Raw genomic sequence first — 19,558 nt, forward strand, 5'->3', positions numbered from 1 at the left:
CTAAGCTACTTCGATAAAAAAGTTGTCTTGGAGATTTTTTTCTACTTATCTATCAAAGTAGTCTTATCCAGTGTAGCAAGCTTGGACATTTTAAAACATTACAAACTTACAAAGGTCTAGAATCCACGGGCTATTAGTCAATAACGATCACTGCGTTATGTTTTGTTTGAAGGTGGCTCTAATCGTTGGTCGGTCACTAACAATTCTTCCCCCGATGGGTGCACCTACGCTATGCATGGCATTTAGCACTTTGCTGCACTTTGTAGCTAACGATTCCTCGAATTGTATAGTTGACCGGGGCGTCATAATACTTTAACCCACCCAACTACGACAAACACCCCAATATTCCCACCTACGTTGCATTTAACTGCATGAAGCATTTTGCTGTCTATTGTCATCGGTCGTACTGCAGCGGCCTTGAGAAGCACTTAGTTATCAGCACCGAGGGAATATAATATGTAAGTGGAATAAATGACGGTAGGAGAGGGTTCAGTACGGCGCGCCTTACGTACGAGTGGGAATTTCCTATCATTAGCGAGACTGCGACGCGCCACTGCCGCTTAGACGAGGGGTAAATGGATCGGATCCTGAATGCCGTTCCGAGCTGTCAACATATGAACGTTCATCACTCATATTAAGTAAAATATTGTTATCTGAATAGTCCACAGACCATTTTAGAATCAATACTTTAGCAGCTTGTTTGTCTACATTAGATCCATTTCCATTTCGAAGAGCATTATTCAGTATACATTTAATGTAAGACATGAAGACTTTACTTAACAAGTTAAGTAAGTGTACATAACATGTAGCTGATGTCTCCGGGCGATCCCCCGAGCGGCAGCGACGGCACGTCTGGTGAGGCTCGATCGTAGAGCCGTGCGGCGCCCGCCCCGGCTTCGGTACTAAAACATGTGCCGATTACGGAATTATTTCTAACTCCCTTGACTTGACCCTCAAAATAAACAACCTCTATTATTATACTCGATTTTTTTTTAATGAATTCAGTTTCTATTGACCGAAATAAAACATGTGCGGGAAAAATAAGACCGATTCCACAAACTTTTGAAAGTTGAAAATATGCAGAACTTATTTGACGGCAAGACGGCATAGCTCGTCCCGATATCGTGTAAATTAAATATCGACAGATCTTCAGCTCGGATGAATGAAAACTGGTTCAGTGCCTTCTTTATATATTTATTTGTGAATTTAATGAAATATTCTAAACACCACTCTCGTTATACACTTCAGTTGTAGCATTGATTGCCATAGGAGCCGCCGTTTCTCGTGGGACGGCTAAAAACCCGCGCCAGAATCATGTCGATTCGGATGGTACACGCACACACACAAGGGTACGTTTGTGTGCAGTGCAGAGCATGCAGAGTGCCGGGGTGGGCGGGGGTGAGGCGGGGGCGACGCGGTGGCCCGCGGGGGTGTGCTTATTATTCCTGAGGTACCTCCTCGCGACACAAAATGACATCGCTTGTTCAGCATACCATTTTATGCAAAAAGTTGCCAAATGTGGACAGAAGATTAAAATTAGGTATGTGACATCGACATGAATAAGAATGAATATTTTTAGCTCTCAAACTACATGGTATCAGACGCCTCAGCGGGTGTTATAGACACCCAAAATGTGTAGGTTATTATAACCTGATAGCTTCATCAATACTAAGGTTCTTAGAATTACTAACAAGCTTATAACGGGTGTGTCGTTCACAATCACATTAAATCCTATCGTATATACTTTATGATATTCTATGGCGAATTGTAAAAAAAATAACCTAATCCATTCAGTGGTTTAACCACAGGATTAATTTTTCGTTTTTATAATTTACAACATCATGTGTAAAGCAGAGATAAAGTTAGGAGTATCGAATGTTTTGATCAGTTGACAGCTGTCAGTTTTCAAGGGAGAATTTCAGTTGTTTGTAGTGACTGACTTTTTTATGGTGTTCTAATTTTCGCACATTTTTATTGTATTTACTTTGTTTGAAAAATTCATTTTTTTATTTTTACGTATTTTTCTTTTTTCTTTGTGTTAATCGTCATATTTTAACCAGTACATTAACGCATTTAATTTAATGTGATTGTGAACGACACACCCGATATATTCAAATCTATCCAATATGTGGATAGACACGAACTGTTTGTAAAGCCTGTTCATACAGAGGTTCAGAGTATTCCTGAGACTATTCCTTTACATGACAAGCATAATATATTATGTATCTATCGAGGAGAGTTGCTTTGCACTAAGTGCATACAAGAAGCCCCAATAAAGGTCGTAGCTCACTTAATCGACTCCGTTTTCGTGATCGTCATCGTCGTGTCGGCCGAAAGCCGACCACTGCTGAACAAAGGCCCCAATGTTCGCCACTTTGCTCGATCATCGGCAAAAATATTTTTTTTTCCAAATATGCACTTTAAATATTGCTTTTTAGATGTGCTTTACATCAACTGCTGAGACTGACTTTGATCGTGATAAGCTCGCCGACGAGTCTCTGCAAAAATATGTTGCCAATGTAAATTAGATCTAAAGAGCTCAAAGCCCATATTTGAATAATATTAATTTGCCGGGTGGTATCAGACTCGTTAAAGTGAGCTAAGACCTTAATTCGGGGAACAGTTTGCATAGCCATAACATACGACATACGCGATCAAAGCATGTTTAGCCGTGCGTGCTGATCTTCTAGGTAATCCTTTGCGGGTCTCTTGTCGCGGTTCCGTGTTGGTATAAAGTGGGTGCCAGCGACGAGTGCAGCATCGATTGCTGGTTCCCGGAACATCCTCACCCCCAGCGCTGCCTCGCCACCCGCAATGTATGCGCATAATTCGTTTGTTGTGCGGCTAATGACATAGATTTCGTAGTAGCCCAGCGGCAACTCGTAAAACTGAGGCTATAGGGACTGACTCAAATAATAAACTTACTGATTTGTATAAAACAGCTGATAAAATAACTTGTTAAGTAATACCATAAAGAAATGTATTTGTTTGCATTACCAGTCTGATGAGTTATGTTAAAATATTCATAGTGAACCACAGTTTGTTCGCTGTACCTACGTTTAGTGACGTAGCAATGCTATCGCCGTCATTCAGCAGGTTTTCTATTTTTAGCCCTAAATGTTGCTAGTTGTAGGCTGACTACGTAGATACAACACGTCGGTACTATGACAATGATGTACCAACTAGTGTTTCCCTGGAGGTACTCTGCTGATACTACGTCTGACGTCATTCGCGAAACATTTAGGAAAACGGGAAAGTGCTACCTCTGTCCACATACTGCTATGTGCTATATGGTTACGGCAATTTCAATTAAAGTATTTTTATTGGCTATAGTATAACTTGTGGACAATTTGGGCTATTTAATTAAAACGAAGAATTCAAAAGATATTATTTATTCTGTTGAAGGTTGACCTATTTACAGGCTACCAAATATTAAAAGTAAGCCTCTTAATAAAAGATTTTTTTATAAATATATACCTAACTAAGTTCTTACACCTATGTAAATAAGTAAGTAAAATACGTATTTTAGGATTCCGAACCAAAATGCTAAACAGGTACTAAATATTCAACGTTACTCGGAATAGTGGATTATAATTTCGGAGTTGTCAATTTAAGTATTGTAATTTCGAAGTTGTTCACCAAGCATAATGCGTTCACTGTCAGTTTAGTTACGGTTTCATGAAAAATAAGAAATTAGAATATGATTGGATTTTACTACGTATTTCTCCTCTCCCAGAACTCCTGGAATGTTAACATACTAATAGGTACTAAGAGCGCGAAAGTTTGTATCTATGGATGTTTGTTCCCATTCATGCAAAAACTACCGAAAGGATTTTGGTGAAACTTCACAGTAATATAGCTATCATACATATGTCAGAATGCTATAGGTTAGTTTAGTTTTTAGGCGGAGAGGTACGACTCCCCAATAATAGGAGGTATTGTTCGTAATTGTATTACGCGCAACAACCTCGTGTCTAAAATGTAGGTAAGTCTTTTGTTTTGTTTTATATTTTATTTTTACTAACATAGTTTTTTCATAAGTTTATTTATATAATATACTATGGATGCCACTTATCTGAAATAAAAACTATTTTATTTTATTTATTTTTATCCCTGTAGATATGGGAAGTAGTTCCCACGGGAAGCGGGTGAAAGCTCTGACGGGAGCTAGTGGCTCTTATAATATGAATTTGTATAATAGCAGTAGTTACACCAATTCAACAAACAAAGATTTCCCGTTCAGCTCACCTTTACACTATTTTTTGAATCCAGTTAAACGTTGTCCATCAATTATTCGGTTAATAATAGCCGAGCTTGATATCTAAGTTGCAAGGTAAACGCCAAGGCTTCACGGGTGAAGGCTATGTTTCACTCGTTTAAACACCAAATCTATGTAGCTATAATTACTTACCATATATGTATTTATAGTTAAGGGCTTTTAAGTTTGTTTGAACGCATTAATCTGAGGAATTTAATAGTTAGGTAAGTAGACATCACGCTATGAGAAGCCGAAGTAAAGGAAAGAATGGGTGGACAAGGTAGGGTTTTGCCCCGATTGGGTCTACCCGCTGGGCTACTAACGATTAGGATGGGACGTCGTTTTCAGGCCTCAGAGACCGTAAAACATATCGTAATTTTTTACTCGACCGTGCGAAAGGCCTACTGCACATTTTTGAAGGCTCGACTCGCCCACTTTATAATTACATTCGTGCTAGTTGCATACACAAAAAATATCATTAAAAAAATATTTTTCATTAGCACTTTCGTGCTAGTCAAATTAGTACGAATAGACGAGTAACCCGTATCTTCGTATAGATTTTAACAAAAGTATGGAATGCTAAAACATTTCTAAACTAAACGAAGGATATTATGTGTAAAGTATTTTCATAATGAAGTAAATACATAATAGAGCTGTAACTAAGCATTACATTGCAGTATCGTATTACTAACACACTAACACGATTTGTAACAACAATGTTACCTGTCCATCACACATATTTGCTTATCTGTCGCTAAGAACTAAAGTATCGCATACATAACGAACCACCGTTCAAACAGGCCGCCATAAACAAACGAATACGTCACACCAATGTAAATCCCGTTCGACTAACATAATTAACAGTGTATAACGTAAATTTTAACGTAACCGCCCACGCCAGGGATCGCAAACGCAGCTCGAATGTTTACCCGTACAGATGCTAGGCTGACGTCACAGCGGCGTACCAAAACATATCGACTAGAATATTTTGTACATTCCACAGCTACGTAGTTGAGCCCCTTATGGTATGGAACTACTAGGAATGCTTAGAATTATTTTTAAACAGTACAACAAAGCTACAATGAAACAAATGTGGTTTACAGTACCCATGTGTCGTGAAATTCCTTGCAAGTTAGCCTTCTGCAAGTTTTTTTTATATATATTATAGGGAGCACGCCGCACGCGCAGTTACACCTGCTCAACTCGAACCTTGAACCTCGACCAGTGATTACTTTATTCAAATACGCATAAACACACTTGCCTACTAGTACGTACATACATTTTAACCATCAATGAAAATATTATTCTTTTTTCAAATGCGTGTATGTCAGATTCTAATACAAGTTAAAGAAAAGTGTTTTATTTTAGGTATATAAAACCGTTTTAAGAGTCTACGCAAGTGTGCAGCTATGTAGATACAATATTTTTTAAATAAGTGCTACAACTATCCCATCTAGTGGCGACAACAGGGAAGCCAAATAACAATGCAGCAGTAAAATAAAGCAATTAAAACCAGCTAAAGAACACTAGTAATAATTGTTCGCGAAACAACGAGCACTGTGTGAACACAAATGTATAGAATGAAGACACCTCATAGCCACAAACAACAGAGATAGTTATTGTCGAGGTTCATAAATAAGATCGTATTAAATGTTCAAGATTTCAGAGACAGAACGAAAGTTTGCCTTGATTTAATAAAAATACAAACATCGTTAAAATATTCTGTTATTCCGGCGAGAAGCCGTGCCAACTCTATAACAAACACCTACTCCAAGACATTTGTTTAGAGATATCATTCAAGCAACGAAGTGCAGACCCTGGTCGATCGAGTGGGAGTCTGGCAACGTGTAAGCTTGCATCCTCTCAAAAACTTAGCCAGAAAGAATGCACGAACGCTAATATATATCCCCAAAAATCAAAATGAAAAGAAAACTCCGCAATAAATTGCAAAGGTGTCGATGGATATAGCTTTCTACCAATCAGTTCGGCGAATTCCTGCCGCAAAGCTAATATTGACGGTCCTCTCGCATCACGATAAACCACGTAGGTATTTTGTAATTTGCGTTTTACACCCGTATATTTTTTATTTTATCGGAAAAGGAAAAAATACAGCAAAAATAAATGCAATTTCTAGCCAGTTACTTACAGAGCTCCTACATCAAATATTTGCAATAGCGAAAACCCTCAGTTTGTGGAAAATAAGCGAAAACATTACGTGTATTTATAACAGCTTTGAGAGTTTATTTTAGAATCCTGAATTTGTGGAAAAAGTTCAAGCTTCAATTTAAATAAAGCTAGTAAGTTTTATTGTTGGTTATATTAATATTCGTTTTGGAGCTCAGTCTGTAAGAATAAGACTACAAAAAGCCGACCTTGGTCTTGGATGCGGCCTTCATAAATTGACCTTGCCTCAACAGTGGTAGGCTTACCGAGTGCCAGTCGGACCTGTACTAACTTTTTATTGACGGTTGCTTTCGGAAATCTTCTATTTCGAGCCACCGAAATCAAAAATATTCGAATAGTTTTTTTATCAGTCCCATTTTACGGTATATTTAAAATGTAAAACGAAGCTGAAGCTAAGAAGAGTTCCGCTCTTGCCTACAAAAGACTAGACGAGAAACAACGTTAATGTGAGCTTGGCAAACGATAAAAAAAAGTAACAAACGAACATACCGCGCAGCTACTCGGAAAAATAAGTTTTTAATCATAAATGTTTGCATTTACTTCATAATTAAAAACCTAGACTGCTTATAAACTTTGAGATGAAAGAAAAACGTGGATGACTAAAGTTAGCTGTATTTTTTATGAAAGCTTAATCGAAGTTGTAGTAATTTGTCACTTAGGGATAAAGAATATCTTGCATCACGAGTTAAGACTTAATACCTGAATGAAAAGAACCTTATAAAAGAAAGCGGTTTTATCGTTGAGGAAAATACTTTTACAGCTTCGGTGATACCGTGACACAATGGAAAACGGCTGGCTAGAAATAAAGTGCTGGAGCAGGACGGCCGATTAGCTCTATTTGTGTCATGTTCTTTTGTTTTAGACTCATAACGTGCTGTAGGATAAGACCAAACAACTTCTATTAGCATCTTATTCAAACTGCAGGACCCACTTGACATTGCACTTGCAACAAGGATTTCCCTCAGAGTAGTTCGCATTCTGAGGGAATTTCTCGTGGCAACCGCAAAGCCCGATCTAGCCGAACTATTATTTATTTGAGGGCTAAGTGAACGCAAGACACAGTTCCGAAGATGGACTTTTAACAAGTTGTGAACTTGATCGTGATAGATCTGAATCAGCCAACTTCGTCTGCAAGTTCAGTTTTAGCTGCCGGACTGTAATTCCGCCACGGCCAAGTTATTTCAAATTGTTAAAAAAATACTGTTCGGAAACAAACAACAATTCGACCGAAGGTGTAATGGGGCCTATTCGGTGACGCAGCCGACCACGTGACTCCGTGCCGGAATACTTCTGAACAAAAAATCTAATCGATGAGAATACTTTAAACGTTTTTACGACAGTTCTCCGCTCCCGGTACCGTGGAACTTAGTAGTTCAGAACTAGTTAAAAGGATATCGACCGAGTTAGATGCCTTTTTTCCCGACTGTCGACAAGGGTTGTGTTTTATAAACACCAATAATTCCAAGCGATTAGTAATGGACCCGCAATTACTTGACTTTATTAGTTTATTGTAGAAAATTACGTTATCGAGTCATCATGATTTTTGTTATTTAATTCTTGATGTCGGTTTTATTTTTAGATAATACTGTAAAGTCATCGTTCAAACTCCATGTTTTTGATCCTCCATCTGATTTTTAATACTATATCACAGTGGTACGCCAGACTGTGGATTGAAGCTTCATGTTGTGATGCAATAAAAGCTAGTAGAGCTTTCCTCATTAGCCTTCAGCCATTTATGATATGGACGACAAAAACCGAAGAACAAAACAAACAAATGCAATATTTTATAACCGCAAACATAATAATTAAGCCGTTCGAAGTCTTTCTAAAATCCTTTGTCTCTCATAATCTTCCATACCTGACCTGACTAATTCCTTACTAAAGAGTAAAGATCCCCAGTAGACCGAAAGCCTTAAGAAGACGAACGTAGAGTAGACCGCCGCGGAATCGCCGTCACCACCAACCTTCAAGGCGTATTGATAAATAAGTATTTAATTTACTTTTGAAGTACCTACACTATGGCATCATCGTTCGCAAAAAAAACCCCTAGCATAGTGTCGGAGACCTTTTTGCTATAGGTTACCGCCCCTCCCCCCTGCCTCTGCCCACACCTATCAGGGTAAAAACATGTAATGCGAGTGTCGCATGTGGGTACGGCAACAAACCAGTTGTATTATCAGCGGAATGGTTGCCGCTTGCACTTCATATTAATGTTAATCGCTTCGATACAGCTCAAATGTGTGCCAACTGCACACCAGCGGTGCCGCCGGCCGACTATGTGCAACATATAATATCTGTACATGTTTTACGGCCGAACCTATCTAACAAACATCAAGATCATAAATTCAGGCACAAAAATAAAAGAGATTCTGCAATTTGTGTAAAACATGGCAACGTCATAATGAGCAATCGTTCTCGAACAAACAGCTCCACACATATGCAAATCCGACATAGAACAAAATGACAAACGCAATACGCTATCTATGTAAATGAGTGTGCCGAACACAAAGCGGTCAACGTTAGTTAGAGGCAGTAACTCTGCGATTCAGTCAGCAGCCGGAGCCACAGCGTACTCTCGCGCTGCCAGGCTCTTCACTTGCCACTCCTAATAAACGACACAAATACGTCTCTCATTAACGCGTCGCGCGACGTTTTTCTATTTGATATGGCATTGAAGTCAAATCTCATCTCAATTTGTTATCCGTTGTCGTAGTGCCTACACTTATCATATCTCCGCCAAGTTTACAAGGAAATAGCGCATGAACAAATTAACCTTAGATTTTTACATCGCTCAGTGGCATTCCAGTACAGTTTAGTAAATGAATACGTAAGAGATCCAAAAATTAGTATCAGCACAGCTATATTATGTTTCGGGACCAGATACCACGTTTTATTTACGCGTACATAACTCATAACTCGATATTTGAAAATAGTAAAAAACGACAACGTCCATTCGGCTGATCCCGGCCTTTATCCGGTTAGAGCTGGAGGCTAATCTAGTAATGAAAACCGCGCAGCCGGCACGAGGGCCCGGGGCGAGGCGCCCGGCAGCGGTCGCCTGCCACAGTAGCCGCATCCTGCACTATTCCACTATTTATAAGAATTTCAGCCAAACAACCGACAATCCGACACCTCTGTTTCCTCATCAATAATGCCCGCTAAACCTTATTATTTTGTTTAAATATTGATACTTTTATACGCAAAGATAACTGTGCCTACAATGTTTTCATAGCGACTGACGAGCGTTCAGTTAATCTAATCTAATCTAAATAGGTAACAAAATCTTCCAGCGACATCCGAGATTGATCGAAGAATATGTGGAAGTGTAGAAAATACCAAGTTTAAGCCTGTTCGTACATACTTAATAACTCTATGATGTAGTGCAGGAACAATGTTAATACAGCACAGACGAGATGCAACGAATAAACAAGTAAAACTTACAAGTTTGCACCAAAGCGCAGCGCGTAATGCAACAACTTAGTTCAGTTTTACGTTGATGTTGTTACGTGTTAGTTTTGTATTAAACTGCAGCCGCATCGCGACCGGCTCTTCAGTTTATTAACGAACTACTTATAATGTTTATATTATCTGATCAGCGGCGAGTGGCGTCGTGCAAGTCCTGTCCGGTCTCAGGGGCTCTTGTTGAAATGTTGCTACGCTGCTACCCGACTGCTTAAGAAATACCGCGGTGCGTAGGTACATAGTTTTTGCGTTGTATGACGTTATCTGTGTTTGTGATCACATCAGAAGTGTCGTAGTGGCGCATCGCGGTTATCAGTAAGGCGTAGTGATAAGCGCCATAATTACTGCGCACGCACCGGCTCGGGCCGGCCACATGGCAGGCCACATGCTAAATCTTCTCTATGAATTTATAATTTTACAGATGCCTTACCTACTTCCTTATTAACAGCAAAATAAAGCTTTTTTGGGTGAAGTGCCTGCGGACTCAATTTTCAGGACGTGTATATATTTATAGCTTATAAGTTCATGAAATAATTCCTTCAGAATTCGAGAACACAGAAAACGGCTAATTCTATACATATTATGATGCTTAAAAAAATCTTCGCAGTAAGTAGTTTTCATTGAAACTATTATTTATCAATTGAGTGATTCATTTACGAATAGTGTAGAATCGGTGGCGTATGATCAAGTATTTATCGTGATATCGTCAGTTGTTGCGACGCAAACACTTTGGAGCGGGTGTTGGAGGGACTGCACATGAACTGGCGCCATCATTACGATATTACAGCCGTGTTCATCAGGTGCTCCACTATTGAGTAATAAGTGATGTTGACCTCTCAGTTTATCAGTCGCCGATTATCGCCACAAGTGTTGTTCGTCGAACATAAATGTTTTCAAATATTTGTTAATAAATCCAGAAATTGTACAATCTTCTCCTCATATATAATCATAATGTATATCGGTCAAGGTCAGCGTTCGACGCTCGCCCTCGCACCGCGCACGCAGCGCTATTCATATCGCGAGCCTTAGGCCTTCCACACATCGGCTGCCGGCGACTACACGCTCCGACAACAACTGCGAATGTCGGACGCATGCGCCGCCCCTGCACTGTCATGCTGCAAGTGCTGCACCAAGACTGTGCACCATCCCTACCCGGGGAGTGCTATCATCTTCGCTAATCATCAGCCATTCCAGTCATGCTTGATTTACGACGATGTTCACTAATAATTTTATCGTAAATCCAGGTTTTGCAGATACCTCTTACTTGTCATTATTTATTTTTTAAACTACTTTGTTGATTTTAATAAATGGTTATTCCGAAACAGAACAATGAGGCTCGGGTCTACTGTCAACTCCCTAACTGCTTATAGTAGATACCCGTTTACCTGAACTGGATACTTATAAACCATAGAGGAAAATATTTTTACTAAGTAAATATACCTACGTATAGTTGAGTCTAAAACAATGTCATTGTCCTTAACCATAACACAAAGAGATCCCAATAATCCCAATCCCTGCCAAAACTAAAATCCGCAATACCTACTTCATAAAAGTTTCTTAATCTAACGAGAGTATTTTTTTCCGTTTTTAAATGCACACATCCAATGTGTTCTTCTATTTGAATCGTTTACAATAAATATCAGCTGAGTCCAAAGTGTTCCGTTGCAATATATTTTACTCAATGCCGCATACCGTACGAAGCTTTTTCTCTCATGTATCAGTCGGCGATACGTTCAAGTAATAATGCGGAAGTGTCGCAGTGTACTCCTCGGGTTATCTCGCGACACCACCCTTCCGAACAGTTCGGCTTTCAGACCTAAGGTCACTGGGTATCGATCCGCGCCAGCTGGAGACCGCTCCGCAACTTGCGGCTTTCTCTCCTCTACCCTCCAGCACATGCCCACACAGCGCGCAACCCCATTCAGACCCCGATGCTCCCTCCAGCCGAGCCTAAGACATCAAAATGCTTCCGTTTTGATCGGTCGGCGATGCGTAGCTACCGCGAGCTATAGGTAAGTTTACGCTTTTCGGGAAGGGGCCACAGGGGCGCGGGTCGATCGAACGGCGGAAGCTTCAATGCGGCAAAGCTTATCGTGTGCGGAGATCCGCAGGCGGAGCAGCGGGCACGGCGAGCGCCGCGCTGACCCAGTGCCCCGGAGCACGAGCACGCGGCGCCACCAGCCCGGCGCGCCGCACGAGCGCGTGATGCGCGCCCAGCGCCAGTGCACTGCGCGCGCTCGCACCCTCTCTTCTGCCAGTGCCACTACACTATTGAGGAAGCACTCACCGTTTCCGTTTATGAGGGGGTAGTCGTCGTCGTGCCGGCCGATGTAAGTCTTCAGCGGGGTGTCCGTGAGGGAAGGCGACGATCTATCCCTGTCGCTCATAATAGTCACTTATAACACCGGTTTGAGTACAACAACACTGGACGGGGAGACCGGCCCCGCACGCTCGTCTCCAGTCACGACCGACCTCCGGCCCGCGGCTCGCGCGGCGAATAAATAATCGAGTACTGGCAGCGGCCGCTCGCTATCCGCTGAGCTCGCGCTTCCCTCCGCGTAATCAATTGCCCCCGGCGTCGCCTGCCGCGCCCGCGCCATCTGCCGGACAAAGCCGCTGCGCTCGCTTGCTCACAGATGTCGCTTCAGCATGAATACACCAAACTTGAATATAAGTTGTTCTAGCACTGAAGTAAACATAAGATGGACAAAAATTACAAAAATAACTAATCAGTAGGACTACAATACATAGCTACGTATGATTAACAAGACACTACTATATATTCAATACATTCAGAAAATCACGTGAGGCCATGAGCTGCCACCTAGCGAACTCAATAGAGGATCTAGTAAGGGTTTCTCTCAGGTTTCAGCAGGAGCAACTGGGTCTTTTTCAGGACTATCTCTTCCAAAACTATGTGAACACTCCGCAGAAATGAGTGTAGTAGCTTCAGTTTAATTTTTTAGGCTCCAAATATTCGTATATTTATAATTCCTGTACTCAGCCAATTTACCTAACTACATCATCTAGAATCTAAGCCTTACCTGCCTATGTTTAGAGAAGTCTCGCTTTTGTATTTCAAAATGTCTCAAAACTGTTAAAATGTAAATAAGTAATTATGACCTGTAACACAGGATATAATAAATATGGTGAATAAGGTAATTTTATTCAGTGATCACTTTCAAACTTGCATTGTACCTAAGTAAGTATGTATCTTGTTTTTGGTGTATAAATGAGAAAAAATCTTAATAATTATTTATCGATATGTGGATAACGCTAAGTATATTCGTAGGTACTTAAACACTAAACGGATTTAGATGAAACTTAGTATGGCCGTAATCTTATACACACAGCTCGGCTCTCGCTGAAAATCAGCGCTGAGGCTTTGTCCCTTATATATAGCGTCTCAGCATTATGCTGAGCGAGGGCCGTTTCACGCGGGTGTGACACATATTTCCCGTTATTGTATTTCTAATTAATTGTAATTCGTCTTTTTTTACTTCAAATTTTTTGTAAGTACCTACATACATTTTATTTTTTGTAAGTCACTGTGTCATACGCGTGAATAAACGTATTTCATTATTTCATGTATTTTCATTTCATACAGAAAATAGGTAAATACTCCGGGAGCGGGAATGAGTTCCCTTAGGGATCGGTTAAACTTTTCCTTATTTATGACCCGCTAGCGACATCTCGCGGAATGTAAACAAACTGGGCACATTGTAGCAACTTTGTAGATTTACTGAAATAGCTCCACAGTGTGCCGCCCTGAAGAAAATGTCAAGGAGCATTTTCTTTCAGTAGTATTTTGTTTTTATTTTCACAGAAAAGTATTGTAAATTATCTAGGAGAGTTGAAATTATCTGAGTTAATTTATAAATACAAACTTATGTCATTACTTAAAGAATATAATGAGACACTTTTATAGTACAAATAACTACAGCGCGATTCTTTATTTTCTACGGTTTTTACCGATAAAAAAAATGGAGAAGAGGAGGTTCAAGTTGATATTTTTATGTAGTACAGAGTAGTCTGATTTTATAATTCTGGATCCACCTCTGTCACCACGACGACTAATAATAAAAAGCCTGTGAAATTAACCGCAACTCTAGAAAATTGTGAGCACGCATCGAGTGAAAAAAATAATTTATTTGGATATCGGGTGAAACTACAGAACTTTTAAATGATCTTTCTGATGATGGAAATGAGAGATTCAAGGGAATTCCATAACAGTATGTAGCAACTATTGGGCTTGATTCATTCGTATTGACGACACTTTTACACTGATCTATACTTACATATATCATACTCCTGCCACACCAGACTTGGCAATGAAGTTGAACGTCAGTTTCGGTACTCAATAGGTTGTTTTTCCCCTGACAGTGTTATTTAGAAAAACAAGTGTAAAAGTCGGACAACTTTGGTAAATAGTATGCAATTACGGAGTAAGGAAAGATGAGCGGAGATGTCATAAGGCAGGTAACCACCAGCAGGTGACAGAAACTGCTACGACTGAAATAACGTGGTCCTTTGAGACATCTGTAAATCATTTTTGGTATTACAAAAAATGAACGGTTCGAAAAAAGGCGTATAAGAAAGTAAACAGTAACGTTCCTCGTCTTCCGCACACCCGCATTTTGGCGCGCTGCTTTCTCTGGAGATTTTCCGTTGTGGCACCTCCGCTCGTTATTTTGTTCTGTATGACATCGTGTCAAGTGGCGGTGATACTTTGAAAGAGTCCCTTTATAGCGCTTTCACATTAGCGGATTTTCCACACGCTTCGCACCGCAAACAATTGACAACTATTTATTATGCGAAAGCTGAATGACATTTAAAACGGTGCGACAGATATTTGCCAATCGAAATGTGTCGCGTATATACGCTTGATTTTGATATCCGCTTATGTGAAAGCACTGTAAGCGACGTATGGCGGTAAAGTTGTCGGTCACTGAAATATTGCTATACTCGTATGTCTGCAAACAGTTTATTAAAGCTAAAAAAGTAATATAATATATAGAAATTTGCAGCCGCCGGGAATGATTGGCGGCTATAAAGTCGTTCCACTCCTTGTTGGTGGCGGGTGGGACGGCGGCGGGGGCGAAGGTGGGCGGAGGTTTGCTGGTGGAGGACGCTGAGGGTGGGGCGGGCACGGGTTCCGCGTCGCCGGCCTCCTTGCGCGTGCGCCGCGCGCCCAGCGCCCCCAGCGCTGCCTTCAGCTCGCGCTCGGCCACGCTGGGACCCGTCGTGCGCGTCACGCCCTCTGCACACAACAACCTCTGGTCAACACCGCTCCTCATATGCCTATGGACTAGATGGAGCATATCACTCAACACTAACTAACCTATCTTTTACCGACTTGCTTCAAATGAGGCCAAGGAAATCTTTCGAAGAATTCAAATCAAGGGTCAGTCTCACTAAATATGATGAAAAGCGGTCGTGTCACCTATATCTCTGTCCTAAGTATATGCTGTAAATTCCAAAATTGAATTTCTTAGACGGGTGTGAAACAATAATGTTTTTCTACCCACGGTCATTAAAACATATAAAATATACATAGGTAATAAAACAATAATTTCTAAGATAATAATTTTATTTTTATTTTTGCTGAATTACTAAACAATAACATAACAGGTAAGCAAACAACACTTTAAATAAATAACATGACGGCACAGGCGATAGCCGCCAGAGTGCAGGCGTGTGCAGTGCGGGGTGGACGCGGCCTGTGCGCGGCGTCGTCTAGGAGACCCACGTCAACGTAGTCGCACACCATATCGTCCCAGTGATCAGTCAGATCATGGATGCTCTTGGCGTCGGCCACCAGTTTCTGCCGCATCATCTTCTTCACCTTTTCGAGTCGCTCGGGCGAGTCCTCCGAGAGCTCTTTAGCTCGCATCCACGGTAACTCGCTGGACGGTGGCTCCACCATCACAACAGTGGGCATATGCCTTGTCACCTGCAGCAGCACTGGCGGCTTTTTAGAATGCGGCTCAACGTGCTGGCCTTCCTTTCGTTGATCTTTCTTCAAGATGGAAAGTCTGGACTTCTCAGCAAGTGAGAGTGCAGTGGCGTTGACGGTCGTTGTGGAGACGATAGTGGTGCTAGTGGTGCTCGTGGTCGTGGTGGTAGTGGTCGTGGTGGGAGGGGTGGTGGTCGTGGTAGTTTCTGGCGTGGTAGACATGAGTTCTGGCGTGATGGGGTACGGGGTTGTTGTGGGGGGCCTGGTGGCTCTGGTACGAGGCCTGGTTTTGGCGGTGACAGGCCTGCTGACGTCATGAAGGAACTCGTCGTCGGTGAGGACTTCGGGCGCCATGATTCGCCGGTTGTTCCACAGCATGTCCAGGTAACTCGTAGGAGTCGGCGCGCGAGATTTCTCTAGCACATACAACGAGTGTTTCGTTAGCTTTGCTCATCTCCGATCCAAATCACTTCAACGAGTACGTCAGCTCTAACTTTATTAACTAAAAGCCTCAAGCTATGTTAGACAGAGATCAATATAATCAAAGACATACTTATTAAAATGGTTATTGGAAACCGATTATAGGAAAACCATAACGCGGAATATGTGATAATTCAATATATTTGACAAACCCGGATTTATTATTATATACTTGCCTCTGAAAATATTTCTGATAAAGGTGTATTGAATTATTAATTTTAGCTCTATGTAGACTTTCTAACCCATTTAAAACCTATAAGTACTATATTTTTATGTAAATCGAGTTCTTTCGTTTGTAAAACCCTTACCTTCAATTAATAAAATATTCTTCTTTCAAATTTTACTTTTCAAGTATGTGTTAGTTGAGAGGTTTTGTTTTGGCTTATCTTACAAGAGACGAAAGTTATAAAATTCAAAAATACTATGAGCCCATAAACTTAGAAACTTTTGTATAAAATAATAATAAATGGGAGCATGAAATAAGCATATGCAAGTACCTGTAGTTCGTCGGAGGAGTGAGGGCAGTTTGTTTTTGATGTTGTAGACCCTCTTCATGTCGTAATAGTCGTCATAGTCTTCGTACGTTTTCGGTTTGGACTTGCTAACTGGCTGCGCCTTAGTGAGGTCTTCTTCGTCTTCGTCGAGATGTGATCGGAACCGTTCATGTGCGCGAACATCGCCCGGCCGGTCACCAAGCCGCTCAGCAATGCGCTCGGCAGGGCGCTCGACAGCTCGATCGTCGGGCGGCCGTGTGCGCCGTGGAACCTCCTTGTCACTATCCGCCTTCAGCCGTCTGTCCAAATCCAAATCGTCCTCATAGGAACTATCGAGGTCGCTACTCTTCCTCTTGATGTGCCGGTCTCTTGGCTTCCTCCGATTTCCTCGCCTAGTAGTTGCCTCGTTTGCAAATTTACCTTCATCGTCAAATTCTTTACTCTTATCATCTGGAAAGTCATCTTTATCTACATGGAAATAGTCTTTTCTATCTATATCACTAACATCGTCTTTTCTATCGCGACTATATTTGACAGGACGTCTGGGAGACTCGTCGTCTCTAGCTGGGAATTCATTTTTGAGCCGCGACCGATGCTTCGGGAATCGATGGCTCAGTCGAAACTTAGGAGCGTCCTCTTCGTCTCGATCGAACTTGCTGACGACGTCTGCAACGACGCTGTCAGGGGGTCTCACCAGTCCTCTTTGTTTTCGTCCCGGTTTTCGCCACACTTCTGAGTCATCAGTATCCTTCGTAGGTTTTTCAGTTTTAACTGTAAATAAAATAATTGTTAAATTTAAATAGTATCTGCTTATCGTTTTCCAATAATAACAAGTAAATACTGAAATGCAACACCTACCCCGTGCATTGTTGGCTGGACGAACCTTACTACAACTTTTATTTCTGTCATGGAAACACGATTCAGGGCTAATTTTTCACATAGTTAATCGTCATTAGCCTTGTAACCTCCCACTGCTGGACACAGGCTTTCTCACACAGAGAAGAATTGAGCGATAATCACCGCGTTTCCTCAATGCGGGGAGGTGAATACCACTTACAATATTAACTTAATTGAATGTTAAGCTTGAGACAAATGATAGTGATTGTGGAAGATATCTTACTGCGTGGTTCCTCCTCGTACTTGTAGTCTGGCGAGGCGGGTGCGTCGGGCGAGTGCCCGCGGTAGTCGTCGGAGGGCTGCACGACGGGGTCGCGCGGCGCCTCGTAGTCGCTGCCGCTGCCGTACGCCGGCATCTTGACGCCCGAGTAGTCGACGTAGCGCGTCGCCGACGCGGCGGCTGCGCACGTCAGCGCCAGCAGCAGCGCGCGAGCCATCGCCCGCTCGCCGCCCGCCAACCACTTACTATTCACACTATATTGATGCCTTCGCACTGTGACTCTCTTTTACGCACCTAAATTGCGGCATATTTTCCAAATGTAACTACAAATTTGACATTGAAGGATTAACGTGCGATTCTGTTTATTGTCATTTAGTGGCTACCACTCAATTTCGAGCCAGCCAGTATTTAATGGTAAAATTTTGAAATAAAATATTATAGCCATGTTTTATCTATTATTATAGCTATAATTAAAATGGTAACAGTAGTTTCCTGAATGTTTTTGCACTGATGATACATCAAATCAGTCGCAAATTACGGGCCACATATAAAGGTTTTTTGCCATGTGTCCGACCTGTCATAATTCAGTCATTCAATCTGATTGATACCGTCTAAATTATAACAATGAAAAATTCTTGTTAAAATAATAAAAAAACAATAATGTAATTCCATCCTTTCTTCCATAACTACGATGAAGTAATTAGTGAAACACATCTACTGAGACTATGAGTGGGACTAATGCAGCAGAGCAGGACTGTGAGTGTTTCGCGGAATCTCGCACCAAGAAAGCTTGTCCTACACCGCGCAACGTGACGCACCCTCTGGTACTCGTCGCCACATTCTGTTCTGCAGTAGGAACCCCCAGAGCTGGCATCTCACACGCCCGCTATTATTTTGTTGCAGCGCTACTATGAGTTTACCCAGGAGGAGATGAGAGCGCTGGAGGAGTGCGACAGAGAGAGCTTCTTCCAGCGCTGTGTGCCGTTCAGTGCCCTCCTGGCTACTATCACCTATGCCGCCATAAAGAACGGTAAGACCCTCGTAAAGTTTCGTATTCAAGTAGACAGTGTTTACAAGAAAAGTCAGCAGGGACGCCACGAAAATTTTCATAGAAGTAAGAATTATAAAATATAATAATTGTTACGAATTGAGTAAATAAATTTTGGTGGTCGTTCCTTTCGATGACTTCTTACTTCTATGAATGTTTTCAGAATCGCTGCGAACGAACCCGCACTTCGGTGCCGCACCTAAAGTAATAACTGCTATATTGGCTGGCTACGTGCTGGGGAGACTATCCTACCTGAACAGTTGCGACCAGAAGCTGCGCGCGCTGCCCGCCAACAGCCACCTCGGCAACGTCATGCGGAAGTACTACGCCGACAACATCGCGTACTACACCCCTAAACCCAAGGAACCAGATAAAAAATGATTGTGCTATTGTGCACTCGCCTTATATCTTAGGTACCATCGACGCGGCGACGGTAATATACCGGCAAGTTTGATGCACAGTTGAGAGTTTGTCTGTTAGTGAATTTCAATGTTTTCCTGTTTTAAAATTTTGAATTTATATAGCAAAGCCAAGTAAAATACAGTGCCGCTCTTAGTTT

At 41.5% G+C, this 19,558-nt stretch overlaps 3 protein-coding genes across 6 annotated transcripts in view; 1 reads left to right on the plus strand and 2 right to left on the minus strand.

The window, feature by feature from the left end:
• LOC124644788 (hepatic leukemia factor) overlaps positions 1–12,438 on the minus strand; it is a 118,370-nt gene extending 105,932 nt beyond the window's left edge. The window contains exon 1 of one of the 4 annotated variants that reach the window (XM_047184333.1): positions 12,192–12,438. In XM_047184333.1, coding sequence (XP_047040289.1) covers positions 12,192–12,291 — 100 coding nt within the window. In that variant the 5' untranslated portion in view covers positions 12,292–12,438. The remainder of the gene's footprint in view (positions 1–12,191) is intronic. The other 3 variants (XM_047184340.1, XM_047184338.1, XM_047184341.1) reach the window with 3 other exon arrangements.
• LOC124644791 (OCIA domain-containing protein 1-like) lies at positions 10,001–19,380 on the plus strand. Its single transcript, XM_047184346.1, has 4 exons — positions 10,001–10,138; positions 18,649–18,775; positions 18,855–18,981; positions 19,163–19,380. The coding sequence occupies exons 2-4, from the start codon at positions 18,677–18,679 to the stop codon at positions 19,378–19,380; spliced, it is 444 nt and encodes a 147-aa protein (XP_047040302.1). The 5' UTR covers positions 10,001–10,138; positions 18,649–18,676.
• Positions 15,541–18,711, minus strand: LOC124644785 (DNA ligase 1-like). The gene is made up of 3 exons (XM_047184328.1): positions 17,955–18,711; positions 16,838–17,605; positions 15,541–16,276 (listed from the first exon to the last, which is right to left on the minus strand). Exons 1-3 carry the CDS (start codon positions 18,166–18,168, stop codon positions 15,552–15,554), a joined length of 1,707 nt encoding a protein of 568 aa, XP_047040284.1. The 5' UTR covers positions 18,169–18,711; the 3' UTR covers positions 15,541–15,551.
• Positions 19,381–19,558: the final 178 nt, after the last annotated feature.

The sequence above is a fragment of the Helicoverpa zea genome, chromosome 31 (assembly GCF_022581195.2).
Source record: "Helicoverpa zea isolate HzStark_Cry1AcR chromosome 31, ilHelZeax1.1, whole genome shotgun sequence".
Taxonomy (NCBI): Eukaryota; Metazoa; Arthropoda; class Insecta; order Lepidoptera; family Noctuidae; genus Helicoverpa; species Helicoverpa zea.